The following is a 22,309-nucleotide window of genomic DNA, read 5'->3' as shown; positions in this document are numbered from 1 at the left end:
TGGGGCCCGTCTTCGCCCTTAACTGGCAGCCTCTGAGCATGCAGAGGGACAATTCGGAGCCAAATCTCAAAGGCAAGGGCAAGACTCCCAGGTCCCAGGAGGTTCTGGTTTCCTCATCCCTCACCCTCACACCTCCTGTTCTGGCTATGTCAGACCTGCTTGCTTGTTGTCTAGCTTTGCTGGGTGCATGTATGTGTTGGGGAAGGGGTTGATTTTTCCAATCTACCCTCTTTCTGGGAGTCTGTCCATCAAGTACTAGCTCCTTTCCAATGTCCTGCCCTGGTGGGACTCAGGGCCCAATCACTGGTCCTTGAGGCCTTAATTTGTCAGCTCCCTTTTCTACAGAGCCCAGCAACACGAGATGGTCACCTTCTGTTCCTGCTTGCCCTACTGGTGGTCAGTTCTTTCTCCTACACATGGCCCCCACGGGTTCCCTTTCCTTCCCGGGAAGCTCTACCATGCATTGGAAGATCTTACGCAGCATTTCTTAATTTCACATAACCATTGTCAGGTATCCAGCCTGCCCAGAGGTTGAGTCTGTGCATGTGTCCGCTGTCGATGCCACTTTGTGCCCAGCCCTCTGCGGGGCACTTGTGACACACATATGGTTTCTAATACTGATATGATCGATGATGTGTTTAGAGCCAGGAATCTGGGAGGTGCTCAAATCATGTTCTTCTCCATGCCCCAGAGGTTGAGATGCAGTTAAAAAGAGAGTGCCCAGGGTAGGGGTGTCTGTTGACCCAGGCACTGGGCTAAGATTGTCACACACACTACTGGAACTTCACAACAACTCCTCTCAGGTGGACACTGGCATCGCTTGCATTTCCCAAGCAGGGAGACTGAGGCTCAGAGAGGAGGACGAACTTGCCTAAGGCACAGTCAGGAAGTGGTGGACCTGAGATTGGAAGCTCTGTGTGAACCGAGGTACCAGGGATGGGCTGGCGTGGAACATCAGAGCCAAGGGCTCTGGTGTAGTAAACCCATCCCACAGGTGGACAGGCATCTGTGTCTGTAGAGTGCGAGGGTGGTGGCTGGGGATGGGGTGCAGAGGCAGGTTGTTTGTGTCTTCGCAGCCTGGGTGAGGGAGGCCTGGAGGTGGATGAGGGTTGGATGGGGAAATCATCTACCTGAGGCCGGAAGCAGCTTGGAGGCTGCCTCACCCACTCGTCACCCATTCCCCCCACCCCACCCCTGCTGAGGTCATCTACATCACAACACCCTGGAACCCTTCTCCCTGCCCCTTCCTGAATGGTGGACCCTGCTTCATCTGTGTGGAGCCTCTTCCTCCAGGGAGCCCTCCCTAACCTCCACTCTACCCCACTGCAAGAGCTAACTTGCTGAGCACTCACCTGGGGCTTCCCATGCCTGGGTTCATCTCCGTCCTGACACTGCTCTTGAACCCATTTTGCAGATGGAGAGACTGAGGCTCAGAGAGGTTAAGAGACAGGGGGGCAGCACTGCTGCGCCCAGCTACTCAGGACCCTTCCACTACCACTTAAAACCGTGGCATCCTCCTGCAGAGCTTTTGTAAATCCCTACTGACCACTCCCAGCCTCCTGGCAGGGCCATCTCCAGACAGCCAGGAAAACCTGTGGGAAAGCACAGCCTCAGTGCTTCCCAGACCCCCTCCCCACATTGAACCTTCCTGTCCAGGTTCCTTCCTGCCCCTTTCCACCCTGACTGTGGGCAGTCCCTCTCCCCTTCCCCAGCCCTTGCCTTCTGTATCAGACTGATGCCCGAGGACACAGACGTGAATGGGGGCCAGCCTTCCCTGGAGAGGTTCACAGTCTAGTGAGTAGACCGTGGTGAAGAGGAGGGGCTGGACCTATAAATGTCAGGTGACCCACAGCAATAATAATAGGGACCATGAGCCTAAGACCTGCTGTGTCAGGCAGGTGCTGTGAGCCAGGCATGGAGCTGACAGCTTGACATGGACAAATTCTTAATGCTCTCCGTCATTGCTCTGAGAAAGTACACTCGCTCTGTCTCCATTTTACAGCTGAGGAGACTGAGGCACAGGGAAGGGTCATGGCTGGCTGAAAGACACAGAGCCAGGGATTCCCGTTCCTGGGATTTAAGCCCAGGCCTCTGTGCATACTGTAGGTGTTTAAGACATGCTGCTATGGTGTGTCGCCAGATACTATGAGTGTACGCGGGTGCACAGTTTACACAGCTACGTCAAGGGTGGTGGGGAGTGGGTGGTCATTGACAGAGGGGTCCCCTAATCCGATCTTCCAAAGGCTGGACAACTGGCCAGTGTGCCTTTCTCGTGCATTGCCCAGTTGACACCCAGGGGCATAGTGATGGGACTGGGTGGGTGTGTGCATGGGGGAGTGGGGTGTCATCAGGCAGGGCCATCAGCCCATGATGGAGATTTCTGGAAGGTCAGGAATGGTGCTCAGTGAGCCCAGCTCCCCTTCTTACCCAAGTCTGGCCTTCTCCCGGGGTGCCTTGGACTTGACCCCCGTCTTCCTACTCTTCCCCTCACAGGGAGCCGGGAGGCTGCCTTCACATACGCCATCATTGCCGCTGGCGTGGCCCATGCCATCACAGCTGCCTGTACCCAAGGCAACCTGAGTGACTGTGGCTGCGACAAGGAGAAGCAAGGCCAGTACCACCGGGACGAGGGCTGGAAGTGGGGTGGCTGCTCTGCCGACATCCGCTACGGCATCGGCTTCGCCAAGGTCTTTGTGGATGCCCGGGAGATCAAGCAGAATGCCCGGACTCTCATGAACTTACACAATAACGAGGCAGGCCGAAAGGTAGGCAGCCAGGGAGGGGAGCCGGGCAGCTCTTGCAGACGTGCGGGAAAACAGCTGACCCCTAATGGCTGGTATTGGGTCTCTGGTGGCGAACCACAGGGCTCTGCCCTCAGCCTCGTTCTGCTTGATGCTGTTGTCCATTTGCTGCTGGTCAGGACCTGTGTACGGCATAAAGCATGTCGGTTACTGGTGGGACTGAATAAGCGAATCTCTGTTAAAATCAATTGGATGTAACTCGGCAGGATGGAACGAGGGAGGGACGGATGCGAAGTCCTTGGGTCCACAAAAACCAGCTATACAAAACTCTGACGATACGGACGGGTTGAGGTGAGTTCTTCCAGGGCCGCTAAAATGTCCTTGGTCACCTTAACCAAGATCTGGAGCTTAAAATAAGGGAGGCAACTGTTCCATCTTTATTTTCTCCTCAGATCCTCCTGGATTCTGGGCTCTTTATAGAAGAGAGTCAGGGATGTTTCAGGGTATTTCTAGCAGAGGTGGCTGGAATAGAAAGGGGGCTGGACACCCTGTCCCATGAGGAGCTGGCTGTCCCAAGGCAAGAGAGTACAAGGGTCTGCAGGCCCAGAGTATGGATTGAGGGCCCCTGGGGACTGAGGTCACAGAGAGGCAGGTCCTGCCAGTGTTAGGACAAGTCAGGGCCATGGAGAAACAGATTGAAATATCAAGAAAGTGAGCTCCCCGTCCCAAGAAGTATTCAAGCACAGGTATCTTGACCAGGTGACTCGGGGCACCCAGGCTGGTGCTGCCTGGTGTGGGCAGTGTTCCAGGACAGAGGCCTGAGGTTGGGACCAGGTTCTGGGAGTGCCTGTGAAGGCCAAGGTACTCGGAGCCCACCCTGGAGCTCCCAGGCCCCAGAGGTGCTGGGAGAGGAAAGTCTCTGGGGACTGGTTGGAGCTCCATAGCGAAGTGCCTGAGAACCAGGGCAGACAGGGAGGGGGGCTCCATGCCACCCGGGTGGGGGATGGGCCACTGCAGGGACAGGACATGTGTGAGCACCACCATAGGCCACGGGGGCCAGGCAGGAGCAGGAGTGATGAGAGTGAGGGAGACCATGCATAAGACTATGGTGAACCAGGGAACCCAGGCCCCTTTTACCAGACTCCAGCTTGGTTCCCACCTGCTGGGGCCCTGCAGGAATGCCGGTCCTCCGTGGCCGGACTCAGACTTGACGTGTAATTGCTTCGTTTTTAAGTGTTGGCATTAAGAACTGGTAGTCACCAGCAGACTCTTAAAAGCTACAGAAAAGATGAAAAGAAAAATCGCCAGAGGCTCAGACACCTCCTTCTCCCAGCCGAGTGTAGGCCTCGAGCTGCTCATTTCTGGGGACAGGTGATGACGTGGCCCAAGTCTTGTTCTGCAAGAGCACGTCCTTGGAATGGGCTGCCTTCTGGCTCCAGATGTGTATCAGCTCACTTAGTCCTTAAGGTGTCCCTGTGAACGGCCTTGTCCTTGTCCCTGTTTCACAGGTGAAGACCTGGAGGCACAGAGTCTTGAAGTAACACGCAGAGGTTCCCATGGCTAAGGGGCCAAGCCAGAATCCGAACCCAGCACGTCTGGCTCTCCAACTGGCCTTCTAGGCTCGCCACGTGCTGCCGCAGCCCCCTGGGTTCCCACTCTGGCTCTGTCACTCCTTCCTTCACGGCAAGGAAGCAGAGCTGGCCAGAGTGTCCTTGGGGCTGAGGTGGAGAGCTCTTACTCCAGGGCCTGGCACATATTTAGTCCTCTGCCAGGTTGGGTGGGATTACAGATTGTGCAAACGTGTGCCACGTTCGAGGGAGTGTGTCTGACAAGTGGTGTTGGGGGTAGCCCGCACACCTGCAGGGAAGCAGCCCCCCTCGCATGCAGAGGAAGGAGACAGGCCTGCTGGCCCTTCCTGCCGTCTTCAAGTCCCCCACCCTCCTCCACCTCTCCGGCCTCCCGCCACATCCTGTGTGTCAGAGCCGCCCAGGCTGCGGTGGTTAGTCACCCATGCAGAGCTGCTCACCTGGCCCGCCCCAGGATGGTGTCCTGGAGTAAAGTGTGAGGTCCTGCCTATTCAGTCCCATGGCCGGGAGCGCCTGCCTGGGGCCAGCACACCCCTCCAGGGTTCTCAGTTATTCATTCTTTCCTGTTTCTGTGGTCACATCACTCCTTAGGGCTGAGGTCACAGCTCCCAGGCTCCCTCCTGCCCTAGCAGCTCTTACTCCCCGAAGGCAGATGGAAGGAAGGCAAGTGGCTTCCCTCTCCCTGTGCCTACCTGGTTGGGCCCCTGGGAGAACTAAAGGAGAGAGTTCTTAGCCTGGGTTAAGAAAGGCTCTGTGACGTCACAGGGGAGAGGGGTCTAGAAGCCACACCACTACAACAGGGGTGATGGCCATGATTGCTGTTCCAGGCAGCTCTGGGGTGATGCCGATGCTGGGAGCTGTCAGAGTTCATGAAACCAACCTCAGTGGGCTTCCTGGAGGTGGGGGCCCCCAAAATGAGTGGGGTTGGGTGAGGCAGAAAAGAGAGGTGAAGATAACCCAAGTCTGGTGTGGGGATCTAGGGGCCAAAGGCCCAGAGGTGGGGACTTAGGGCCAGTTCAGGGCCCCAGGGAGGCTAGTCTGTGGGTCCCTGAAGGGGTCACAGCAGCCGAGGAGCCTCAAGGTCACTTGCCAAGCTAAGGAGTGAGGGCCTTGCATTCTGCCCTCAGATTTTTCCTGTGGCTGCTTTCTTCTTGCTGTTCAAGTTTCAGCTCAGATGTCCTCTCCCCAGAGAAACTTCCCTTTCGATTCCTTCCTAGCCTTTTCTCAGAGGTTGCCTTGTTCTGGGGCTTTCTCCTCTCCCTAGACCATAAGCCTGATGTGGACAGAGACCCTGTGTGTCTTGTGCATGGCTACACACCAGAGCCTGGCATACAAAGGCATTCCACATATATACGCAGTGAATAGTTGCGTACCTGATGGTCACTGGTGAGCCATGGAAGGTTCTGGAGCAGAGGAGGAGCAGAAGTCCTAGGCACTGACTCCGGGGGAGGCAGAGTGAGGCCTTGGACAGGATGAGGAACAGGGTCTGGGAAGAGAGCGAGCTGGGTCCAATTTGATGTTTTTGAGCAGGTGTAACTGTCCCAGCTCAGGGAAACAGAGCTGAAGGGATGCTCACCATACCTACTAACTCTGGTTTGGGAGAACACTTGAGCTGCCTTTCTGGAACAGCCGTTCACCCAGGCACTAAGTATTTTCCAGAGCACGGAGGTGGAATTCGGAACTTCCCAGCATACATAGGGAAAGGCCTGAACTACTACCAGTCCGGCCCATTTGTGGGGTACAAACGGAGGCCACCCAGGGCAGTGGCCATACCACTTAGGCAGAGCACAATGGGAAGGCAAATTCCCAGCCTAGCCCTGCAGGTGCCAGACCCACACCCTGCTCCAGGGCACCCTGGAGGCCCAGGCACATATCCAAGGGGTCAGAAGCAAGGACAGCCACTTAGCTGGGGGTTAGGAAGGCTCAGTGTGTCTACCAGCTCTCGGTCCCCTCCCTATCTGAGGCCTCCACTGAGCCATCCAATCCCCAGGTGCTGGGCAGGGCCAGGTAAGGGCACCAGGGGGAGATGGCCACAGGGTCCCGGCGGTGTGCAATCTATTAATTCAAAGGCACGGGGTCTCACCACGGGGCCTTCCCTGGAATAGGCTTCCACGGGCCCCACACACAGCAGAGGTAGGGAGCCGACAGGAGAAAGGGGCCAGCCCACAGCCGCTCCTGGCTGAGCATCTTGGAAAGGATCGCAGATATGTTTATCACTGGCTCCCTTGCTCCTACTGTGAGAAGACAAGACTCAACCCGACTGCGGGCTCTGGGCTTGTTGGCAGCAGTGAGAGAGAAAAGGAGGAGGAAGTCGGGGAAAGGGTACATGTCCTAAGGGGCAGAGGCGGTGGCAGGCCCCATGAGGGGGGACCCGGGGCAGTCCACTGCCTCACCTGACAGATGAGGGAGGGTAAAGGCTATGGGGCTATGGGAAATCTAAGGGGAGGCCCTTACAGATTTCCAGCTTGGGTGTGAGCCCGGGAGGAGCCAGGCGCTCCCCCCTGCAGATGTGGGCCCTGAGCCTAGGGAGGTGGCAGCAGTGCTGCAGGCCAGCAGGGCTTTTCCTCCCCGCATCATCTCCTGCAGCTGTGTGGTCCGCAAGGTCAAGTGAGAGTGGCCAGGTGAGAAGATCAGGGGGGTGGGGGGTGGTTCCTGACAGCTCTTTCGGGAAGGTGATATTAGAATTGCAGTCTCTGTCTACTGGCATTTTAGGGCCATAATATTTCTGGGTTGAAATCCCAGACTGTTCAGGTTGGGGTTGTAGAATATTAGGTCCACATCCTCACAGGTGGAGTTGGGAATCATAGGATCTTTGGCCGGGAGGGAGAGAGGTGTTGGGAGAATGGGGCTGAAATGTTTGGGTGGTGGAATTTGTGGCTTTGCGTGAATTCTTTCCAGCCTTTTGGGGAGATGAGCTAGTCTGGAGACCTCTAGGAAGAAGAAGGGGCTCCTGACCAGGGCTTTGAAGGCTAAGTAGGAGTCCTATTCACAAGGCAGGTGGGAAGGAGGAGGATAGTTTAGGCAGTGCGGGCAGTTGGTGGAGTGCTCGGTGTGTCTGGGAGAGAGGGGTAATAGGTGATGAGACTGTACAGGGAGATAGGACCAAATGCAGGGCCTTGAATGCCAGTTCAAGGAGTGAGACCTTCTCCTTCCCCCTGCAGGAGGTTCCCGAAGGGGCTTTGGTCGGGGAGTGTCTGGGCAGATTTCTGACCCTCTCCCGGACACAGTGGAGAACAGAGTGAAGGGGGCAGGGCACCAAGATCTGCCCAAACCCAGCGGGGGGCCTCAGGGGAGTGGGGAGGGACAGCCATTTAGGAAGCAGAATAGACAAGACGCATTTTGAGTTGTGTTTGGGACATATGGGTGGGTGCCACTTCTCACTGGGGTCAGGACCTGGAGCAGGGGGAGGCCAGTCTCAGGGGAAATTGATTAGGGTTCCTTTGGGACTAGGAGACCCTGTGGGCTGCAAACGGGGGCAGCCAGGGGCATCCTGGATGCCTGTACCTTAATTCTGGAGAGAGGTCTTGGCTGGAACCACTTCCAGGCAGCCACCAGCAGGAGGCAGTAACAGAAGCCCTGGAGTTTGGTAGGCTTGCCCAGAGGGAGCATTCAAGTGGGAAAGCAGGAGAGCTGGGCACAGCCCTGGGGAAATGAGCACTGGGCAAGTGGACTATGGGGAGCAAAAGAGCAGTCATGGAGGTGGAAGCAGAGCCAGGGGTGGGCCTTTCTAGATGCATTCCCCTGCATGAGTAGAATGCCCCCCGTGGGGGTACAGAGAAGCCCAGCCTCTGCCGGATTCCAACTCTGGAACCCCAGCCAGGGGGCTAGAGGCCCCGCCTCTCAGAGCCTCCACAACAATATTGCACCTGGCAGGGCAGGCTGTCGGAGGTCTTGCTGTGCAAAGGGAAGCTTGCCGCAGTTCTGGGGGCCTTGAGGGAGGGAGGGGCCCCCGGCAATCCCTTCCTGGGAGCCTGGTGACTGAGCCCCAGAGAGGCAGCCCTGGGGACTGGGCCGAGCTGGGACGGGGCTGGCCCTGCTGGAATGTGCTGCTTGCTCCAAGGGAGGTGAGCTCAGGGGGATGGAATTCCACTGGAGTGAGAAGTCACCTTCCAGTCCCTGCCCAGCCTCTTGCTCATGGGAGGGAGGGAGGGGGTCGGTCTTGTCCCTTCCTGCCCTGCCCCGTCTGGTCTGGGTGCTCCTGGGAGCTGGATTCCCACCCTGCCCTGACTGCAGGCGGGCCTATGAGTCAGGGGACACTGGGGACTTGGCCCCTGGAAGCTGGGGCGGGTCCCAGATAAGGTTTACTCAGCTATGCTCCTCTCCACCATCCAGAGGGCCACTTGCATATTTGACCAGATAGAGTGGTCCGCGGTGGCACGCTGAGAGCCAGAGGAGCCAAGTCCTGCCTGGTCTGAAGCCAGCTGACCAGGTGAGGCTGTGAGGAGACCTCCTTGGGCCTCCCTGGCCTCCATTTCTGCCCCAGATCCAAGTGCAGATGTGGGTTTTCACCTTCCCAGATGGAAAGGTTTCAAGCCAAAATTGAGGGCCATTGGCCAATGGTGGCCTTAGACAAATCTTGACCTCCTGGAATTTGGTTTCTAGCTCTGACATGTGGGGAAGGGGAAGACACAGGGTTCTTAGGACCAGTGGACACCAACTCTGTCTGAAACTACACACTCCTGGAGTTTGCCAGTCTTATTCCTGCCCCAGGGCCTTTGCACATGCTCTTTCTGTTGTCTGGAATGCTCTTCCCTCAATCTTTGCATAACTAGCTCCTTCTTTTCCTTTCAGGTCTCTGCTCAGATGTCCCCTTCTCAGGGACCCCCTCTCCCTGACTTTCCTCCCCTACATCTGCCTCAGCTCTCTTTGTACACTCCCCTGCTTTATTTTCTATGTCACACCACCATATGAGATGATCTTATTTACACAGCTCATTATGTGTTTATTGCCTGTCTTCTTCCACTGCAGTGTCAGTCCCTGGGTAGGGATGATGTAGGTTCACAGGTGCATTCCCTGTGCCTAAAACAGTGCCTGGCATATAGTAAGAGCTCAGAAATATTTGTTGAGGAAATGAGTAAAATGACAAGTATCTGCTCTTACCTTGGGGAATTTCCCAGGAGTAAGATTGCCAGATACAGGACTCCCAGTTAAATTTGAATTCAAGATGACAAATTATTTTTTAGCATGAGTATGTCCCAAATATTATGTGGGACATACTTACACTAAAAAGCTCTTTGTTGTTTACCTCAAATTCAAATCTTTCTGGGTTTCTTGTATTTTTAAATTAAATTTCAGATGTTGACATATTATAAATACACATGTAGGGGTCAGAACTCAGAAAGATCCAGTGTCCCTTTGCCTGGCTTTCCCAACAGCTTGCAAAACTACAGTACAATATCACAGCCAGAATACTGATGTTGGTACAGTCATGACACACAACATTTTTGCCGCGGAAATTCCTGTGCTACCCTTTTTGAGCTATATCTACTTCCCTCCCTCCATAATGCTGTCCTCATCCCTAGCAATCTCTCTTCTGTTCTCTGTTCCTGCAATTTTATCATTTCAAGAATGTCGTATAAGTGGAATCCTCCGGTATCTAACCTGTCGGGATCGGCTTTTTTCACTCAGCATTATTCCCTCCACATCTATGCAAGGTGTTGTGTTTACCCACGGTACATTCCTTTCTATTACTGATTCCATGGTGTGCCTGTGCCCCAGTCTCTTTATAACCATTCACCTATCAAAAGACGTCTGGGTGGCTTCCAGTTCAGGTCTATTACAAACAAAACCACATTGAACATCTGGGCATCAGTTTTGGGGGAACACGAGGTTCCCTTTCTCTGAGATAAACGCACCAGAGTGCAACTGAGGGGATGTACGGTAGTCGTATGTTGAGCTTTGTAAGAAAGTGCATTCCCACCAGCAATGCACGAGGGATCCAGTTTCCCCGCATCTTCACCAGCACTGAGTGTTGTCACTGGTTTTTGCTTTTGCCGTTCTGGTAGATGTGTGCAATATCACACTGCGGTCTTCATGAACATTTCCCTAATGGCCGATGATGCGGAATGGCCTTCCATGGGCTTATTTGCTGTCTGTAGATCCTCTTCGGTGGGATGGCTGTCCATGTCTTCTGCCCATTTTCTAATGGCAGTGTTTATGTCTCTATTGTGGGATTTGATTTGGAGATTTCTTTATATATTCTAGATGCTAGGCTTTTGTCAGACACATAGTTTGCAATTTTTTTTTTTTTCTTCAGCGTATAGCTTATCTATCCGTCCTCATCCCAGGGTCTTTTCCAGGCAAGTTTGTCTTAAGGTTTGATCAGGCCCAGCTGATCAGTTTTCCCTTTTCTGGGTGCTGCTTTTGGTAGTGGCCAAGAACTTGCTGACTCCTGGCCCCCAAAGGTTTTCCACTATGTTTTTTTCTAAAAGCTTTTATAGATTTCCATCTTCCATCAAAGTCTGTGATTAGTTTTTTAATAACTAGTTATTTTTAAATCAACAAAGGTTTATTTCTTTTTTTTAACTTGTGTTTTAAGATTTTATTTATTTATTTATTTGCAAGAACATAAGCAGGGGGAGGTGCAGAGGGAGAGGGAGGGAAGCAGGCTCTGTGCCAAACACAGGGCTCAATCCCAGGACCCTGAGATCATGACCTGAACCGAAATCAGGAGTCGGCTGCTCAACTGACTGAGCCACCCAGGTGCCACATCAAATTTATTTATTTTTAATTGCAGTAAAATATATCTAACACTTAACATCATAATTATTCTGAGATGTACATTTTGTGGTATAAATATGTTGTCTTGTTGCTCCGCCATCCCCACTCCGCCCATCTCCAGAACTTTCTCATCTTCATAAAAACTGAAACTCTGTCCCCATGAAACACTAACTCCCTGTTCCTCCTCCCCTGCACCCACCATCCTGCTTTCTGTCTCTATGCATTTGACTGCGTGCGTGGAATCATGCAGTATTTGTCCTTTTGTGCCTGACTTATTTCACTGAGCAAAGCGTCCTCAAGGTTCTCTGGTCCCTTTTGAGTTAACTTCGGTTTAAGGTGTGGGTTTGAGGTCAAGGCTCACTTTTTTGGCTGTATCGATGCACTCAGCCTCGCCACCTGGCAACCCTACCTACTGCTCTCTGGAGGACGGTGGCTTCAGGACAGTGGAAGAGAATTCTAGAACCATTTTAGAACTGAAACTCTTCCTTGGGCCCATTTAATAGAAGACAGACAGATGTAGAGAGCCCTTGCCAAGACCATACACATGCCAGGAGAGTGGAGGGTGTAAGAGGTGTCCCTGGGGTCTGGCTTCCAGCTCTGTCTCACTCCTGGTCCCGGCTACCAGCCCAGCAGGGAGCTGGGCTGGCTGAGGTCTGATGTGGGAGCTGGGTGGTCCATTGGGGACAACTCCCTGGGATGACCAGTCTAGGGTATACAGGCCCAGAGGAAGGAACCAGAATAGGTCTGGAGTAGAAGCTGCTAAGGATGAGTGAGAGGAACACCAGCCCAGGCCCTGGGTGGAGGATACCCCTGAAGCCTGAGTTTTTTCCAGTTTTCTCTGATGACACAGTAAGGGCAGGTCCCAGCTGGACCTAGTCACTGATGCCTTGGTGATAGCTGTGGTGGTGCCGGGGAAGGGAGGGAAGGAGATCAGGAGGCTACAGGGTGGGAAGCAGGGCCAGAGCCCATACAGGGTGAACATCTCTGGGTCCCCAGCTCCACAGAGCCTGGTGCTCAGTAGCCCCCTTTGTTCCAGGTGAGCTGCAGAGACCACCTCCGAACCCTGACCTGGGAATAGACACAGGGAGCCCAGGCTATGTCCAGAGGAAGTGGCTGGACACTCTGGCCTGGGTGATTTCCCACCCCCACCCCCCACAATCATGAAAGATGGGCTAGGGGTGATGGTGATAGGGTAGCAGGCAAGACCAGGACTCATGAAAATGGTGGAGGAATAAGGGAAGATGTCAGTTTCAGCTCTGATGAGAAAGAACTAGCTACCAAAAAAAAAGAGAGGTTAGAAGGGCAGGTGTGTGTTTGCGGGGAGAATAAAGGCATAATGCTAATATCAGCTCTTGAAATGCATGTACTCATTTACTCCCGCAACAGTTTTATGAGGTTGGCATTCTCTGTTGTTGTCTCCATTTGACAAAGGGAGAAACGGAGAAACAGAGAGGTTAAGAAACTTGCCCAGGGCCACACAGCTGGCAGGAGCTCCCCCTCAGATTTGAACCAAGCCGTGTGGCTCCAGACTCCATTCCTGACCACTGAACTGTCTCACCAGCCTCTGGGGTTCTTGGGCTTGGGTGCATTTATCCTCACACCCAGTTCTGACACCCCGTGATTCTAAGATTCTCAGATCCCCTGTTTTGGGGAAACTTGCAGTCCTCGCTTAGCCCCTAAAGGACCCCAGTGTCTGGTAGTTTGGGAGCTGTGGATGACTCAGGCACTGTGTATCCTCTCCCACTCTGGGCACCGGGTCCTGGGCCAGTCCTGGGCCACCATCCTCTGCCCGGGAGAGGATACTTCCGACCGGGAGGGAAGTTGGCTGTGTGAAGAGAATTCTTCACATTGTTCCTCCGCAGTGGGAAGGAGATCTGGGCTGTCATAGTGGGGGGCTCAGGGTGCCACTGGACGAGACGTCCAGACCTGGCCTTGCCCAGGAATGCCCACACCTGCTCAGAGACCTGGGGTTCCTTCTGTTTTAACAGGGTTTCTGGGCTTGCTCAGCCTGTGAAGGCAGCCTGGATTGGTACATCGTCTCCCTCTGCCAAATCCCCCTCACCCCCCACAGACAGTTGTGGGGGTCACTTTGGCATCTCCCAGAGCCCAGCATGGCGCCTGGCATACAGTAAGTGCTCTCAGTGACACGGGGTACTTAAAACTGTGCTGTCCGCTACAGTTGCCAAAGGCCAGGTGAGGCTATTTCTATTGAAACTAATTACAAACAAATAAAAAGAGACACTCAGTCCTGCAGTCTGCACTTTGAGGGCTGGGACCCGTGTGGGGCTCGTGGCTTCCATGTAGACGGTTCGTCATTGTAGGGAGGTGCGTTGGACGGCACCTGCCAGCTTAGGGTGGCAGTGGGCACAGACGCTGGCGTTGTTATTAAGGGGACTCAGGAAGGTCTTGGCAGCAGTGGCAGCGAATCCTTTCACCTCCTGGCCCCTAGCCAGCCCAAGGGGTTCTCAAATAGTGGCCATCTGATTTCTCTTGGAAGGAATTCCCGGTGTGGCTGCTGGCCCTTCAGCCAGGGGGCTCATTTGAAACCGACCTGAGGTGAGAAGGGGGCCCTGACAGGCCTCCCAAGTGAGGTGAAGTCACGGGGGCTCGATTTCACCATGGTGAGACCTAGTCAAAAGGCGCCCACCAGGGACAATTGCTGCCTTTGTCCTCAGGAGGGGGAACTGGGACTCCTGGGTGTTATCAAATCTGCTGGGATGAGAGGTGGGGGAGCCAAGTGGTGGTGGGGGGAAGACGGGGAGGGGAAGGGCAGGAATGGTCCTAGAGGGAGAGAAGAGGAGGGGGGCTAGGGATGTGGGGGAGCATGCAGGTCACTTTCCCTAGTCCTGAACACTTGCATGTCCTTTGAGGAGAAATCCAGGTGCTAGTGTGTCCTGCAAAGGGGCTCCTTGCCTGACAGAGGGACTTCTTTAAATCTTGGCCTTGCGGGGTGTCTTTGAGATGCAGGTAGTAAACACTGCTCACAGAACTCTACCCTTTTCACTGGCCTAACAACCCTGGGGAATGGGGTTGGGGAAAGAATCCTTGTGAACTCCATTCCACAGATGGACAGCTGAGCTCCAGGCAGCAACCTGAACAGCTAAGGCTCCTGGGTCATCCCAGGGGTCGGAATGAGTGACCTCATCTCAGGCCCTCCCCGGGAAGTGGGGGGTGGGGCCAGGCTCTGGGCCAGGAGGGTGCAGGCTGTTGGAGAACAGCACTCAGCTGCTCTGTGCACCTCTCTCAAGGCCTAACATGTGCTGGCTCATTCATACAAGTGACCTTGTAGGGTAGGACCTATGTGATCACTCCCATTTTACAGATGAGGAAAATTGAAGCACAGAATGGTTATGTGGTACACTGAGTTTGCTCAGGTGGGAAGCATTAGAGTCAGGATTCCCTCCCAGCCCTCTGCTTTTGTAGCTTGCATTCCATGAAGCCTCTGCTCAGCCCACAATAGTGCATATTGTGTGTGTGTGTATAGTATGTATATATATGTATGTATGTGTGGTGATATATATATGTATGAAATATGTGTGCTGAGCAGGGAGCCCGACTCAGGGCTCAATCACAGGACCCTGAGATCAAGACCTGAGTGGAAGGCAGATGCTTAACTGATTGAGCCACCCAGGTGTCCTTAACAATAACATTTGTAACATACTTTGTAATTCACAAAACCTTTCTTTAACACATTGATGGCCAAGGCTCAGAACGCGCCTCCAAGGGAGGGGTGAAATTGTGCCCATTTTGCAGATGAGGCAACTGAGAGTCTGGCTGGGTACCACTCAGTCTGCTGTGAGGGTGGGGCGTTGTTCTTTACTGGGCTTTGAGGGTCCTGGGCGGGGGGGGGGGGCTCCTAGCCACACTGTGCTCTTGACTCATGAAGGGATTTTGGCCTTTTGTTCTGAGCTGAGAGATGGGAGTGACATGCTGTGGAAAGAGCTGCAGGAAACCCCCAGCTCTGTAACTTGTTTGTGGCATGACCTTGGGCAGTCCTCCTCCTCTGAGCCTTGGTTTCTTTGTCAGGAGAAAGGCAATGATTGGTACTTTCCAGACCCATTGTGCAGACTGAAGGTTCTCATGCCTACAGAGTGCTGGGTCCCGTGCTCTCCTGCATGATGAGGACTGGGAAAACAGTAGCTACTATTATGAACATTGTTATTATTAGTAGCCATAGTGGTCATTTTAAAGCTACAGTAAGGTTTTAATCCCTATATTCTATTCCTAAGGATCTTTCTAACTGTCAAGCTCTGTTTTTCCCACATGCCAGACAAGTAGCATGCTAAAAGGACTGGGGAGAAGGAGATGTCTGGGAGATCATCAGGATTTGTCACTTTACCAAACAGAAAAGGTCGCAAGGGGACCAAGCCATTGCCATGCCACACTGGTCCTGGGCTCTCCAAGAGAGGGGCGGTCCGTCTGGGTCTGTCAGTCATGTCTAAGCAGCCACCTCCAGAGAGGGCCCTGCTCCTGTCCTTTCTGGACCCATGACACAGGTACCCAAGGTCTTGCCACATTCTGGGACCTGCAGAGTTGCCCAATCCTGTCTCCTGCCCAGACTTCCCGTCCCAGCTGCAGCCTCACACATCCAGCTGCCTCCCACTCCCCACTCCAGGATGTCTGCGGGAAGCCCCACCTGTCCCAAACCTCCCTGCTCATCTGGCTCCCATAAATAGGCTCCTGCTTTCTTACCCCCCAGCTCAGGAAACAGCCGCTCCATCCTTCCAATTGCCCAGGCCAAAACGCTTGGCTTTGTCCTTGACTCTTTCTTTCACACCCCACATCCAGAAGGTTGGCTCTGCCTACAACAACTATCCAGAATCTTCCCCCTTCTAACAAACTATATCCCTGATCCTCTGGTCTAAGCCATCATCACCTCTTCCCTGAAATAGTACCACAGCCTCCTAGCTTGTCTCCCTGCTCCTCACCTTGGTCCCCTGCAGTCTTTTCAAGCATAAGTGAAATCATCCTTCCTCTGCTCATAACTTCACAGTGGCTCCCAACACATTCTCAGGTCTTCACAATGTCTGACAAGGCCCTTCATGACCTGGGCCCCTGTGACCCTCTGACCTCATTTCCCTCTACTTCCTCTTCACTCACTGTGTTCCATCTACACTGTTCCTTAAATATACTGGATATATTTATCCCTACCTCAGGGCCTTTGCATTTGCTGTTTCTTCTGCCTGGAATGCTCCCCATCCAGACATTCACTTCTTTATCTTCTCAAGTGTTTGCTCAGATATTACTTTCCTAAGGAGCCCTCTCCTGACCACCCTATTTGAAACCGCTGTCCCATCGGCCTCACCATTTCCTGTCCCCTTCCTTGTGTTATTTTTCTATATAGCCCTGATGACCACCTGGCATAATATTGGTAGTTTGCAAAATGATCTGAGTGTGGCTGGAAAAAAAGTGTTTGCTGTAACAGGCCTCCTGTGGGAACAGGGCAAGCTCAGACAGACACTTCCTTCCCACCTTTTAAACTCAAGACTCTGTGCCATTGATATTTGTTCCTATGGGCCAGCTTTAAATGGTGATTTCATTTTTAAACACCTAGGTAGCCTTTGCCTTACTCTGGGCACTATTCTAAGTACCCCATATCTATTAACTCATAAAAATCTCGTAAGAACCCAGTGAGGTGAGGAGTATTATTATCTGCCTCATTCATAGAATGAGGACACTGAAGCACAGAGAAGTTCATTGACTCACCCAAGGTCACACAGCTAATACAAACAGAGTCAGGATCTGGATCCAGACAGTCTGGCTCCAGAGTCTATACTCTTGCTTTATTCCTCTCTTCTGCACATTCACTCATTCACTCATTTGTTAAATATTTACAGCATCTTTTTTGTGTCAAGTGCAAGATTTTAGAGACCCTCAAATGGCTAAGAAAGTGGTGCTTGCCATCAGGGAGCTCACAGGCTGTTAGGGAATGCAGAACAAGTAAATAAGGGGAAAGGGAAAAAAAATACTCATTTGGGAAACCTTCACTAACACTAAGTGTTAGGCATTGAAAATCAGAAATAAATGAGACACACAATTTCTGCTTTTAAGGTTCTTACACTGTAATAACAGAGGGAAATGATGAACCTAGTGCATGTGTTCGTGATGGCGTGAGCTGGATTTGGTAAAGGGGAATGTAGGGGATTGTGGGACACCAGGACAAGACGTCTAATCATCTGGGAGTTGGTTGGGATGGGTGGGTACATGGTCATGTGGATGAACGGATAGATGATTAGGTGGATAGATACTACAGGATGGATGGATGGATGGATGGGTATTTAGAAGGGTAGATGGATGGATGGATAGTATTTGGAAGGGTCGTTGGATGAATGGTTATATGGTTGGACAGGTCAATGAATGGATGGATGAATGGATAGTTATTGGGAAGGAAGGCTGGTTGAATGGATGGGTGAAAAGCTGAGCTCACTGCTGGCAAGTTGGACATTTTCCCAGTGAGATCACCAGACCAGCTAAAAGAAAGGGATGGAAATCCATGCATTCATTAATTCAACAAATGTTTATTAAGCACCTATTTGTGTCTCTGGTACTGTTTTAGGATCTGGGATTAGATGGTGCTTGCCTTTATGAAGCTGACATTCCAGAGGGAAAATAGAGGACAAACAAATAATCAAATATAGAGAGAATCTACTGGCAGAGAATAATAAATGCTATAATGAGGCAATAGAGCATGGTGAGAAGACAGGGAGGACAGGGGAGGACGCATTTTATCTTGGGTAGTCTGAGAAGGTGAGTTCTGAGCAGGAAGTGAGAAGTGAGCCATGTGGGGAACAGCATTTGAGACCCAGGGAACAGCGGGCACAAGAGCCTGAGGTCAAGCCCTCTCCCTGAGCAAGAGGGGTTGGGGGAGGAGATGAAGTCATGTGGTGTGTCTGGGAGTGGGGCTGGGAAGAGAGAGGGCACATCACCTCCAGCCCGGGGTGAGGTGAGGAATGTGGGTTTGGTTGTGTCCTGGGAAGCCAAAGGTGGACTTTGAACCTGGGCTGATGTGCCTTTGGAGAGGCATCGTACTCCCTGCTCCCCTCCCTGGGTTCCCAGCCTGCTCCCTCCCGGCCTGCTGGCAGTTGGGAGGCTGTCAGCATTTTAATTACAGCTCTCAGCTCTCAATGGTTTACAACTCAACCGTAAAACAGGCCCTGGGCAAACCTGTGGCACCTCTGACTGATTTACTTGCTTACCATTTCTATATTTAGTGCCATTTAATGCCTGTGGGCCAAGTTTTCAAAGAGAAAAAGAGGGAGGAATTTAGAGGGAGCTGGTTACTTGCGGGGGGGGGGGGCGGGTTTTGGTTGTTTTTTTTTTTGTTTGTTTGTTTTTGACACATAACATTTCAGTTATTTTCTGAGATTATTGTCCCAACCTTTAAAAAGTTAGGATGCCAACCAATGGTGTAGTCCCGGATCCTATTCATTTCTAAGAGAGACTAGTCCCTCATGAAGCTGCCCTTCTCTCTTAAAAGGATGTTTGCTTCCTGGCGTGAGAAAGCTGGGTTTAAAGGACACGATGGACCAAGTATATGACTCAGGGACAAAGGCATCAATTAATATTTCACATAGTACAGGCTGAACTTCAGGTCACTGACTCCAACTCCCTACCTGAAGGGGGGATCCCCCAGGCCCCCAAGGGAGGCATCTCAAATTTAAACATGCAGATCGCCTGGGGGCATGTGGAAAGGCATACTCCTAGTCTGTAGGTTCTGGGATGGGGCCTGAGAATCTGTCTTTCCAACAAGCTCCCATGAGGCCATGCTCTTGGTCCTGGGGCCACTCTTCCCCCCACCCCAGGGCCACATTTTGAGCAGCAAGGATCCTGACTTGCTGTCCCAAAGAAATTCATATGAGCCATGCATTTAATTCAAATTTTCTAGTAGCTCCCTCAGAAAGGTTCAAAAGGGGACACGAAGCTTAACATATTCACTTAATCTAATATACCTTAAATATTGTCATTTCAGTATGTAATTGACCTGAACATACTGAGATATTTTACGTTATTTTTCCCCCCCATAGTAAGTCTTGGAAATCTTGGCATTTGCTTTATACTTAGAGCACATCTCAGTTCAGACTAGTCACAGTTTGAGCGTTCCTGTGGCGGGGGGCTCCCTTTTCGGTTGGTGCAGATTTAAATCTGGCTTGCATACCTCTGGTGAGAGGGAGCCCTCTCCCACCAAGTCCATTCCCATTGTGCAGGCTCTCAGTTGGGAGCTGCCCCTCCCAAACAACTTGGAAGAGCCACCTTTGCTCCCCAGGTCATCAGGCTCATTGGCCTCCTCTGCAGAAATTTGGCGGCCCCAACCAGGTCCCCTTGAAGCCCTGTCCTCCAGCTCCCTCCTGTGAGGCAGGCACCACACCTACTCTGCGTCAGTTAGCAGCCTTGAGATGGCATCTCTTGTTGCTCTTAACCCCCAGTTTCCTTGTTGAAGAACCTGGCTCAGAGAGGTCAAGTCATATTCCCATGGTCGCCCAGCCAGGTGGCAGCTGAGTTAGGGCTCCCAGTCAGGACTTTGAAGACTCCTCTCTCTGCAGTATGATGCTTCAGTTCCTTTGGTGTGACACAGTTTCCGAGGATCGCTCACACTCCTCCAAACACACAGGGCTGGCCCACAGGGTACTGACGGAGCCTCAGAGATGGCCAGGAGAACGGGGCCCAGAAGCGACACAGCTCTTGGTGGCAGGACTGGCACCAAACCCCAGGTCCCTCTGAGCCATTGGGTCTCGGCTCCAGGGGGCAGCTCCTTGTAGCTTCAGAACAGTTTACTCCTGGACCATGGCCCCCTTCCCCCCAGGGGGGAGGCCCCACCCCACCTCTATGGAAACCGCCCGAGCACAGAGATAACCCAGGGTGTTTTTCCTAGTTGCCCGGCTGGAAAAAAACCTGACTCCATCAGGGGCAGGAAAAAGCCTATCTCAGGGGGAGGTGTCCCTGTGCCCCTGTCCTCTGGGACGTGTGGGGCAACATGGACCCTCAGGCCAGGCTAGTCCAGCCTCGCAGATACCAGCTCCTGTGCCCGGACACCAGCACAAAGGGAACTTCTGTTCTGGGATGAGGGTTCAAAGGGCTTCATTGGTATCTGGTCACCTAAGCAGGGCCTTGCTGGAGTCAGGGCGGGTCATCTGGGGGGTGTCCGGGGGCAGAGAGGGTGTGTAGCTGGCATAACCTCATTCCTGGGTCTTTCCTCTGTGTCCCAGAGCACCCATCCCTTACATCCCCTGTCACAAAGCCCCTCCCTGGGGTGTCAGCCTGAGTCAGGACCTCTTCTATGAGATCCCACCATGAAGGAAATGGCTGGCAGGGCCCCTGATCCAGGATGAACTCGTTCTTATGCTCACTCTGTCCCTCCTGAATTGCATTCAAATGCTGCTGAGCATCTCTGGTGAGACAAGCCTCTTCTAGATGCTTACTGAACAAGACAGATGAAAGCCATGCTTTTCTGGAGCTTAGGCAGGGAGGGGAAAGGCAAAACAGTCATTTTCAAGTGCCCCAAGGGCTTGGGAGGATGTCAACGGGATTCTCTGACCGGGGGTTACCCCGGGGAGAATGCATGGGGCACCATGGAGAGGCTACCGAGCGAGGGTTGCTTTGAGGAGCAGAGCTGGAGCTGAGGAACCAGAGGAAGTGTGTCACAGGCAGAGGGAAGAGCAGCCTCCAAGGCCCTGAGGTGGCCCGGCTACTGTGGGGTTCAGAAAGATCTGGCATTAAGTGCGCACAGAAGGGATTCACAGAGTCGCACAACCCTTACCGTAGCGATTTTAGGGTATTTTCCTCACCCCCCCCCACAAAGAAGCCACATACCTGTTAACAATGAACAGTTAGTCCCCACTCCTGGTTCCCCCAGACCAAGGCAACCGTTAATCTGTTTTTTTCTTTCTCTGTGGTTTTGCCAACTCATATAATGGAATCATACACGAGGTGATCCTTTGCCTCTGGCTTCTTTAACTTAGGACCGTGTTTTCAGGGACCATCCGTGTTGAGCCTCTCTCAGTACTCCATTCCTTTTTATGGCCGAATAATATTCCTTTGTACAAATATGCCCCTTTCTACGTATCCAGTCAGCGGAGGGACACGTGGCTTGTTTCACATGGGGGCTCCTGTGAATAGTGCTGGTTTTGTGTGGATGCCCATTTCTGGTGTGGCTGTTGCACCGTCCTTGTGGTTCGATAACACGGGTCTTTGAAGTTCGCCATCTCCAGGGTTGTCCCTGCAGGAGCCTGCATCCCAGGGTGAAGAGAGGAGGGTCTGGACAGGCAGAGGCACCAGGCTGCTGGGCTGTGTGAACCAGCCGTGCCCTGGGAGCACGGGTTCTTCGTCCTCCTAGAGCTGGCCAGGGCCAGGAAGGGCTACAGGTGCTGTGGCTGAGTCACCACCAAAGCGAGTTCACAGGAGCCCTTTTCTGGAAAATGGCCAAGCAGTCCTCTAGCTTCCGTGGGCTTCCTTGCCTTTCATCTGTGGTTCTGCCTGGCTGACCCTCCGTCTTACTTCTTTCTGCACCTGCTCAGGCCTCCAGGCTCTCATCCACAGGACGACCTGAAGGGGCTTCTCAAACCAAGCTTCCCCACCACCTCTGCCCCAGTCCCATCAGGAGGCCAGGCTGGCTCTCTCCCTGTGTCTTGACTGCTCTCTGCTCCCTTCTGTTCCAGGGCCTTTGCCTGTGCTGTTCTCTCTGTCCAGCCTCATCCTCCTCAATGTCAGTTCTCAGCAGAGGAGGATTTCCTCACCTCACTCTAGTCAGCCTCCACCATGATGGCTCTCGCTGGAGTCAGGGCGGGTCATCTGGGGGGGTGTCCGGGCGCAGAAAAGGTGTGCAGCTGGCATTACCTCATTCCTGGGTCTTTCCTCAGTCATTCATTCGGCAAGTATTTTCTGAGCACCGGCTATGGTCGTGGCACCAATCTAGACCAAGTCCCTGTCCTTGAGCAGTTTACGTTCCAGTGGGAGACAAGAGAAACCAAACAAAGCAAATGTGTGCCATGTCAGTTACTAACCCAAGGGAACAGGGTGAATCAGGGGCAGGGGTCAGGGAAAGTATTCTTGGAAAGGAGAGACTTGAGCAAAAGTCAGGGGAGGGAGGGAGCCATATGGAGAGAGGGTGGGGAAGAGTGTTCCAGGCAGAGGGACAGCAAGTGCAAGGGGCCTGAGGCAGGCGCATCCCTGGTGTACTAGAGAAACAGCAAAGAAGGCATTATAACTGGAGTTCAGCGGACAGAGGCATAGAAGGCGAGGTAGGAGTTAGCAGGGGAGGATGGGGAT

The 22,309-nt window shown here is 52.9% G+C and overlaps 1 protein-coding gene across 2 annotated transcripts in view; it reads left to right on the top strand.

Moving 5' to 3' along the window:
- WNT7A (Wnt family member 7A) overlaps positions 1–22,309 on the top strand; it is a gene marked incomplete at both ends in the record, with an annotated part of 57,676 nt that overhangs the window by 19,989 nt on the left and 15,378 nt on the right. For both annotated transcript variants that reach the window (XM_080803656.1, XM_080803655.1), the window contains one exon: positions 2,494–2,765. In XM_080803656.1, the coding sequence (XP_080659782.1) occupies positions 2,494–2,765 (272 nt within the window). The remainder of the gene's footprint in view (positions 1–2,493; positions 2,766–22,309) is intronic.

The sequence above is a fragment of the Martes martes genome (genome assembly GCF_963455335.1).
Source record: "Martes martes genome assembly, chromosome: 1".
In the NCBI taxonomy this organism is placed as follows: Eukaryota; Metazoa; Chordata; class Mammalia; order Carnivora; family Mustelidae; genus Martes; species Martes martes.
Note: the sequence above shows the minus strand (reverse complement) of the source record. Positions and strands in the feature narration are given on the sequence as shown.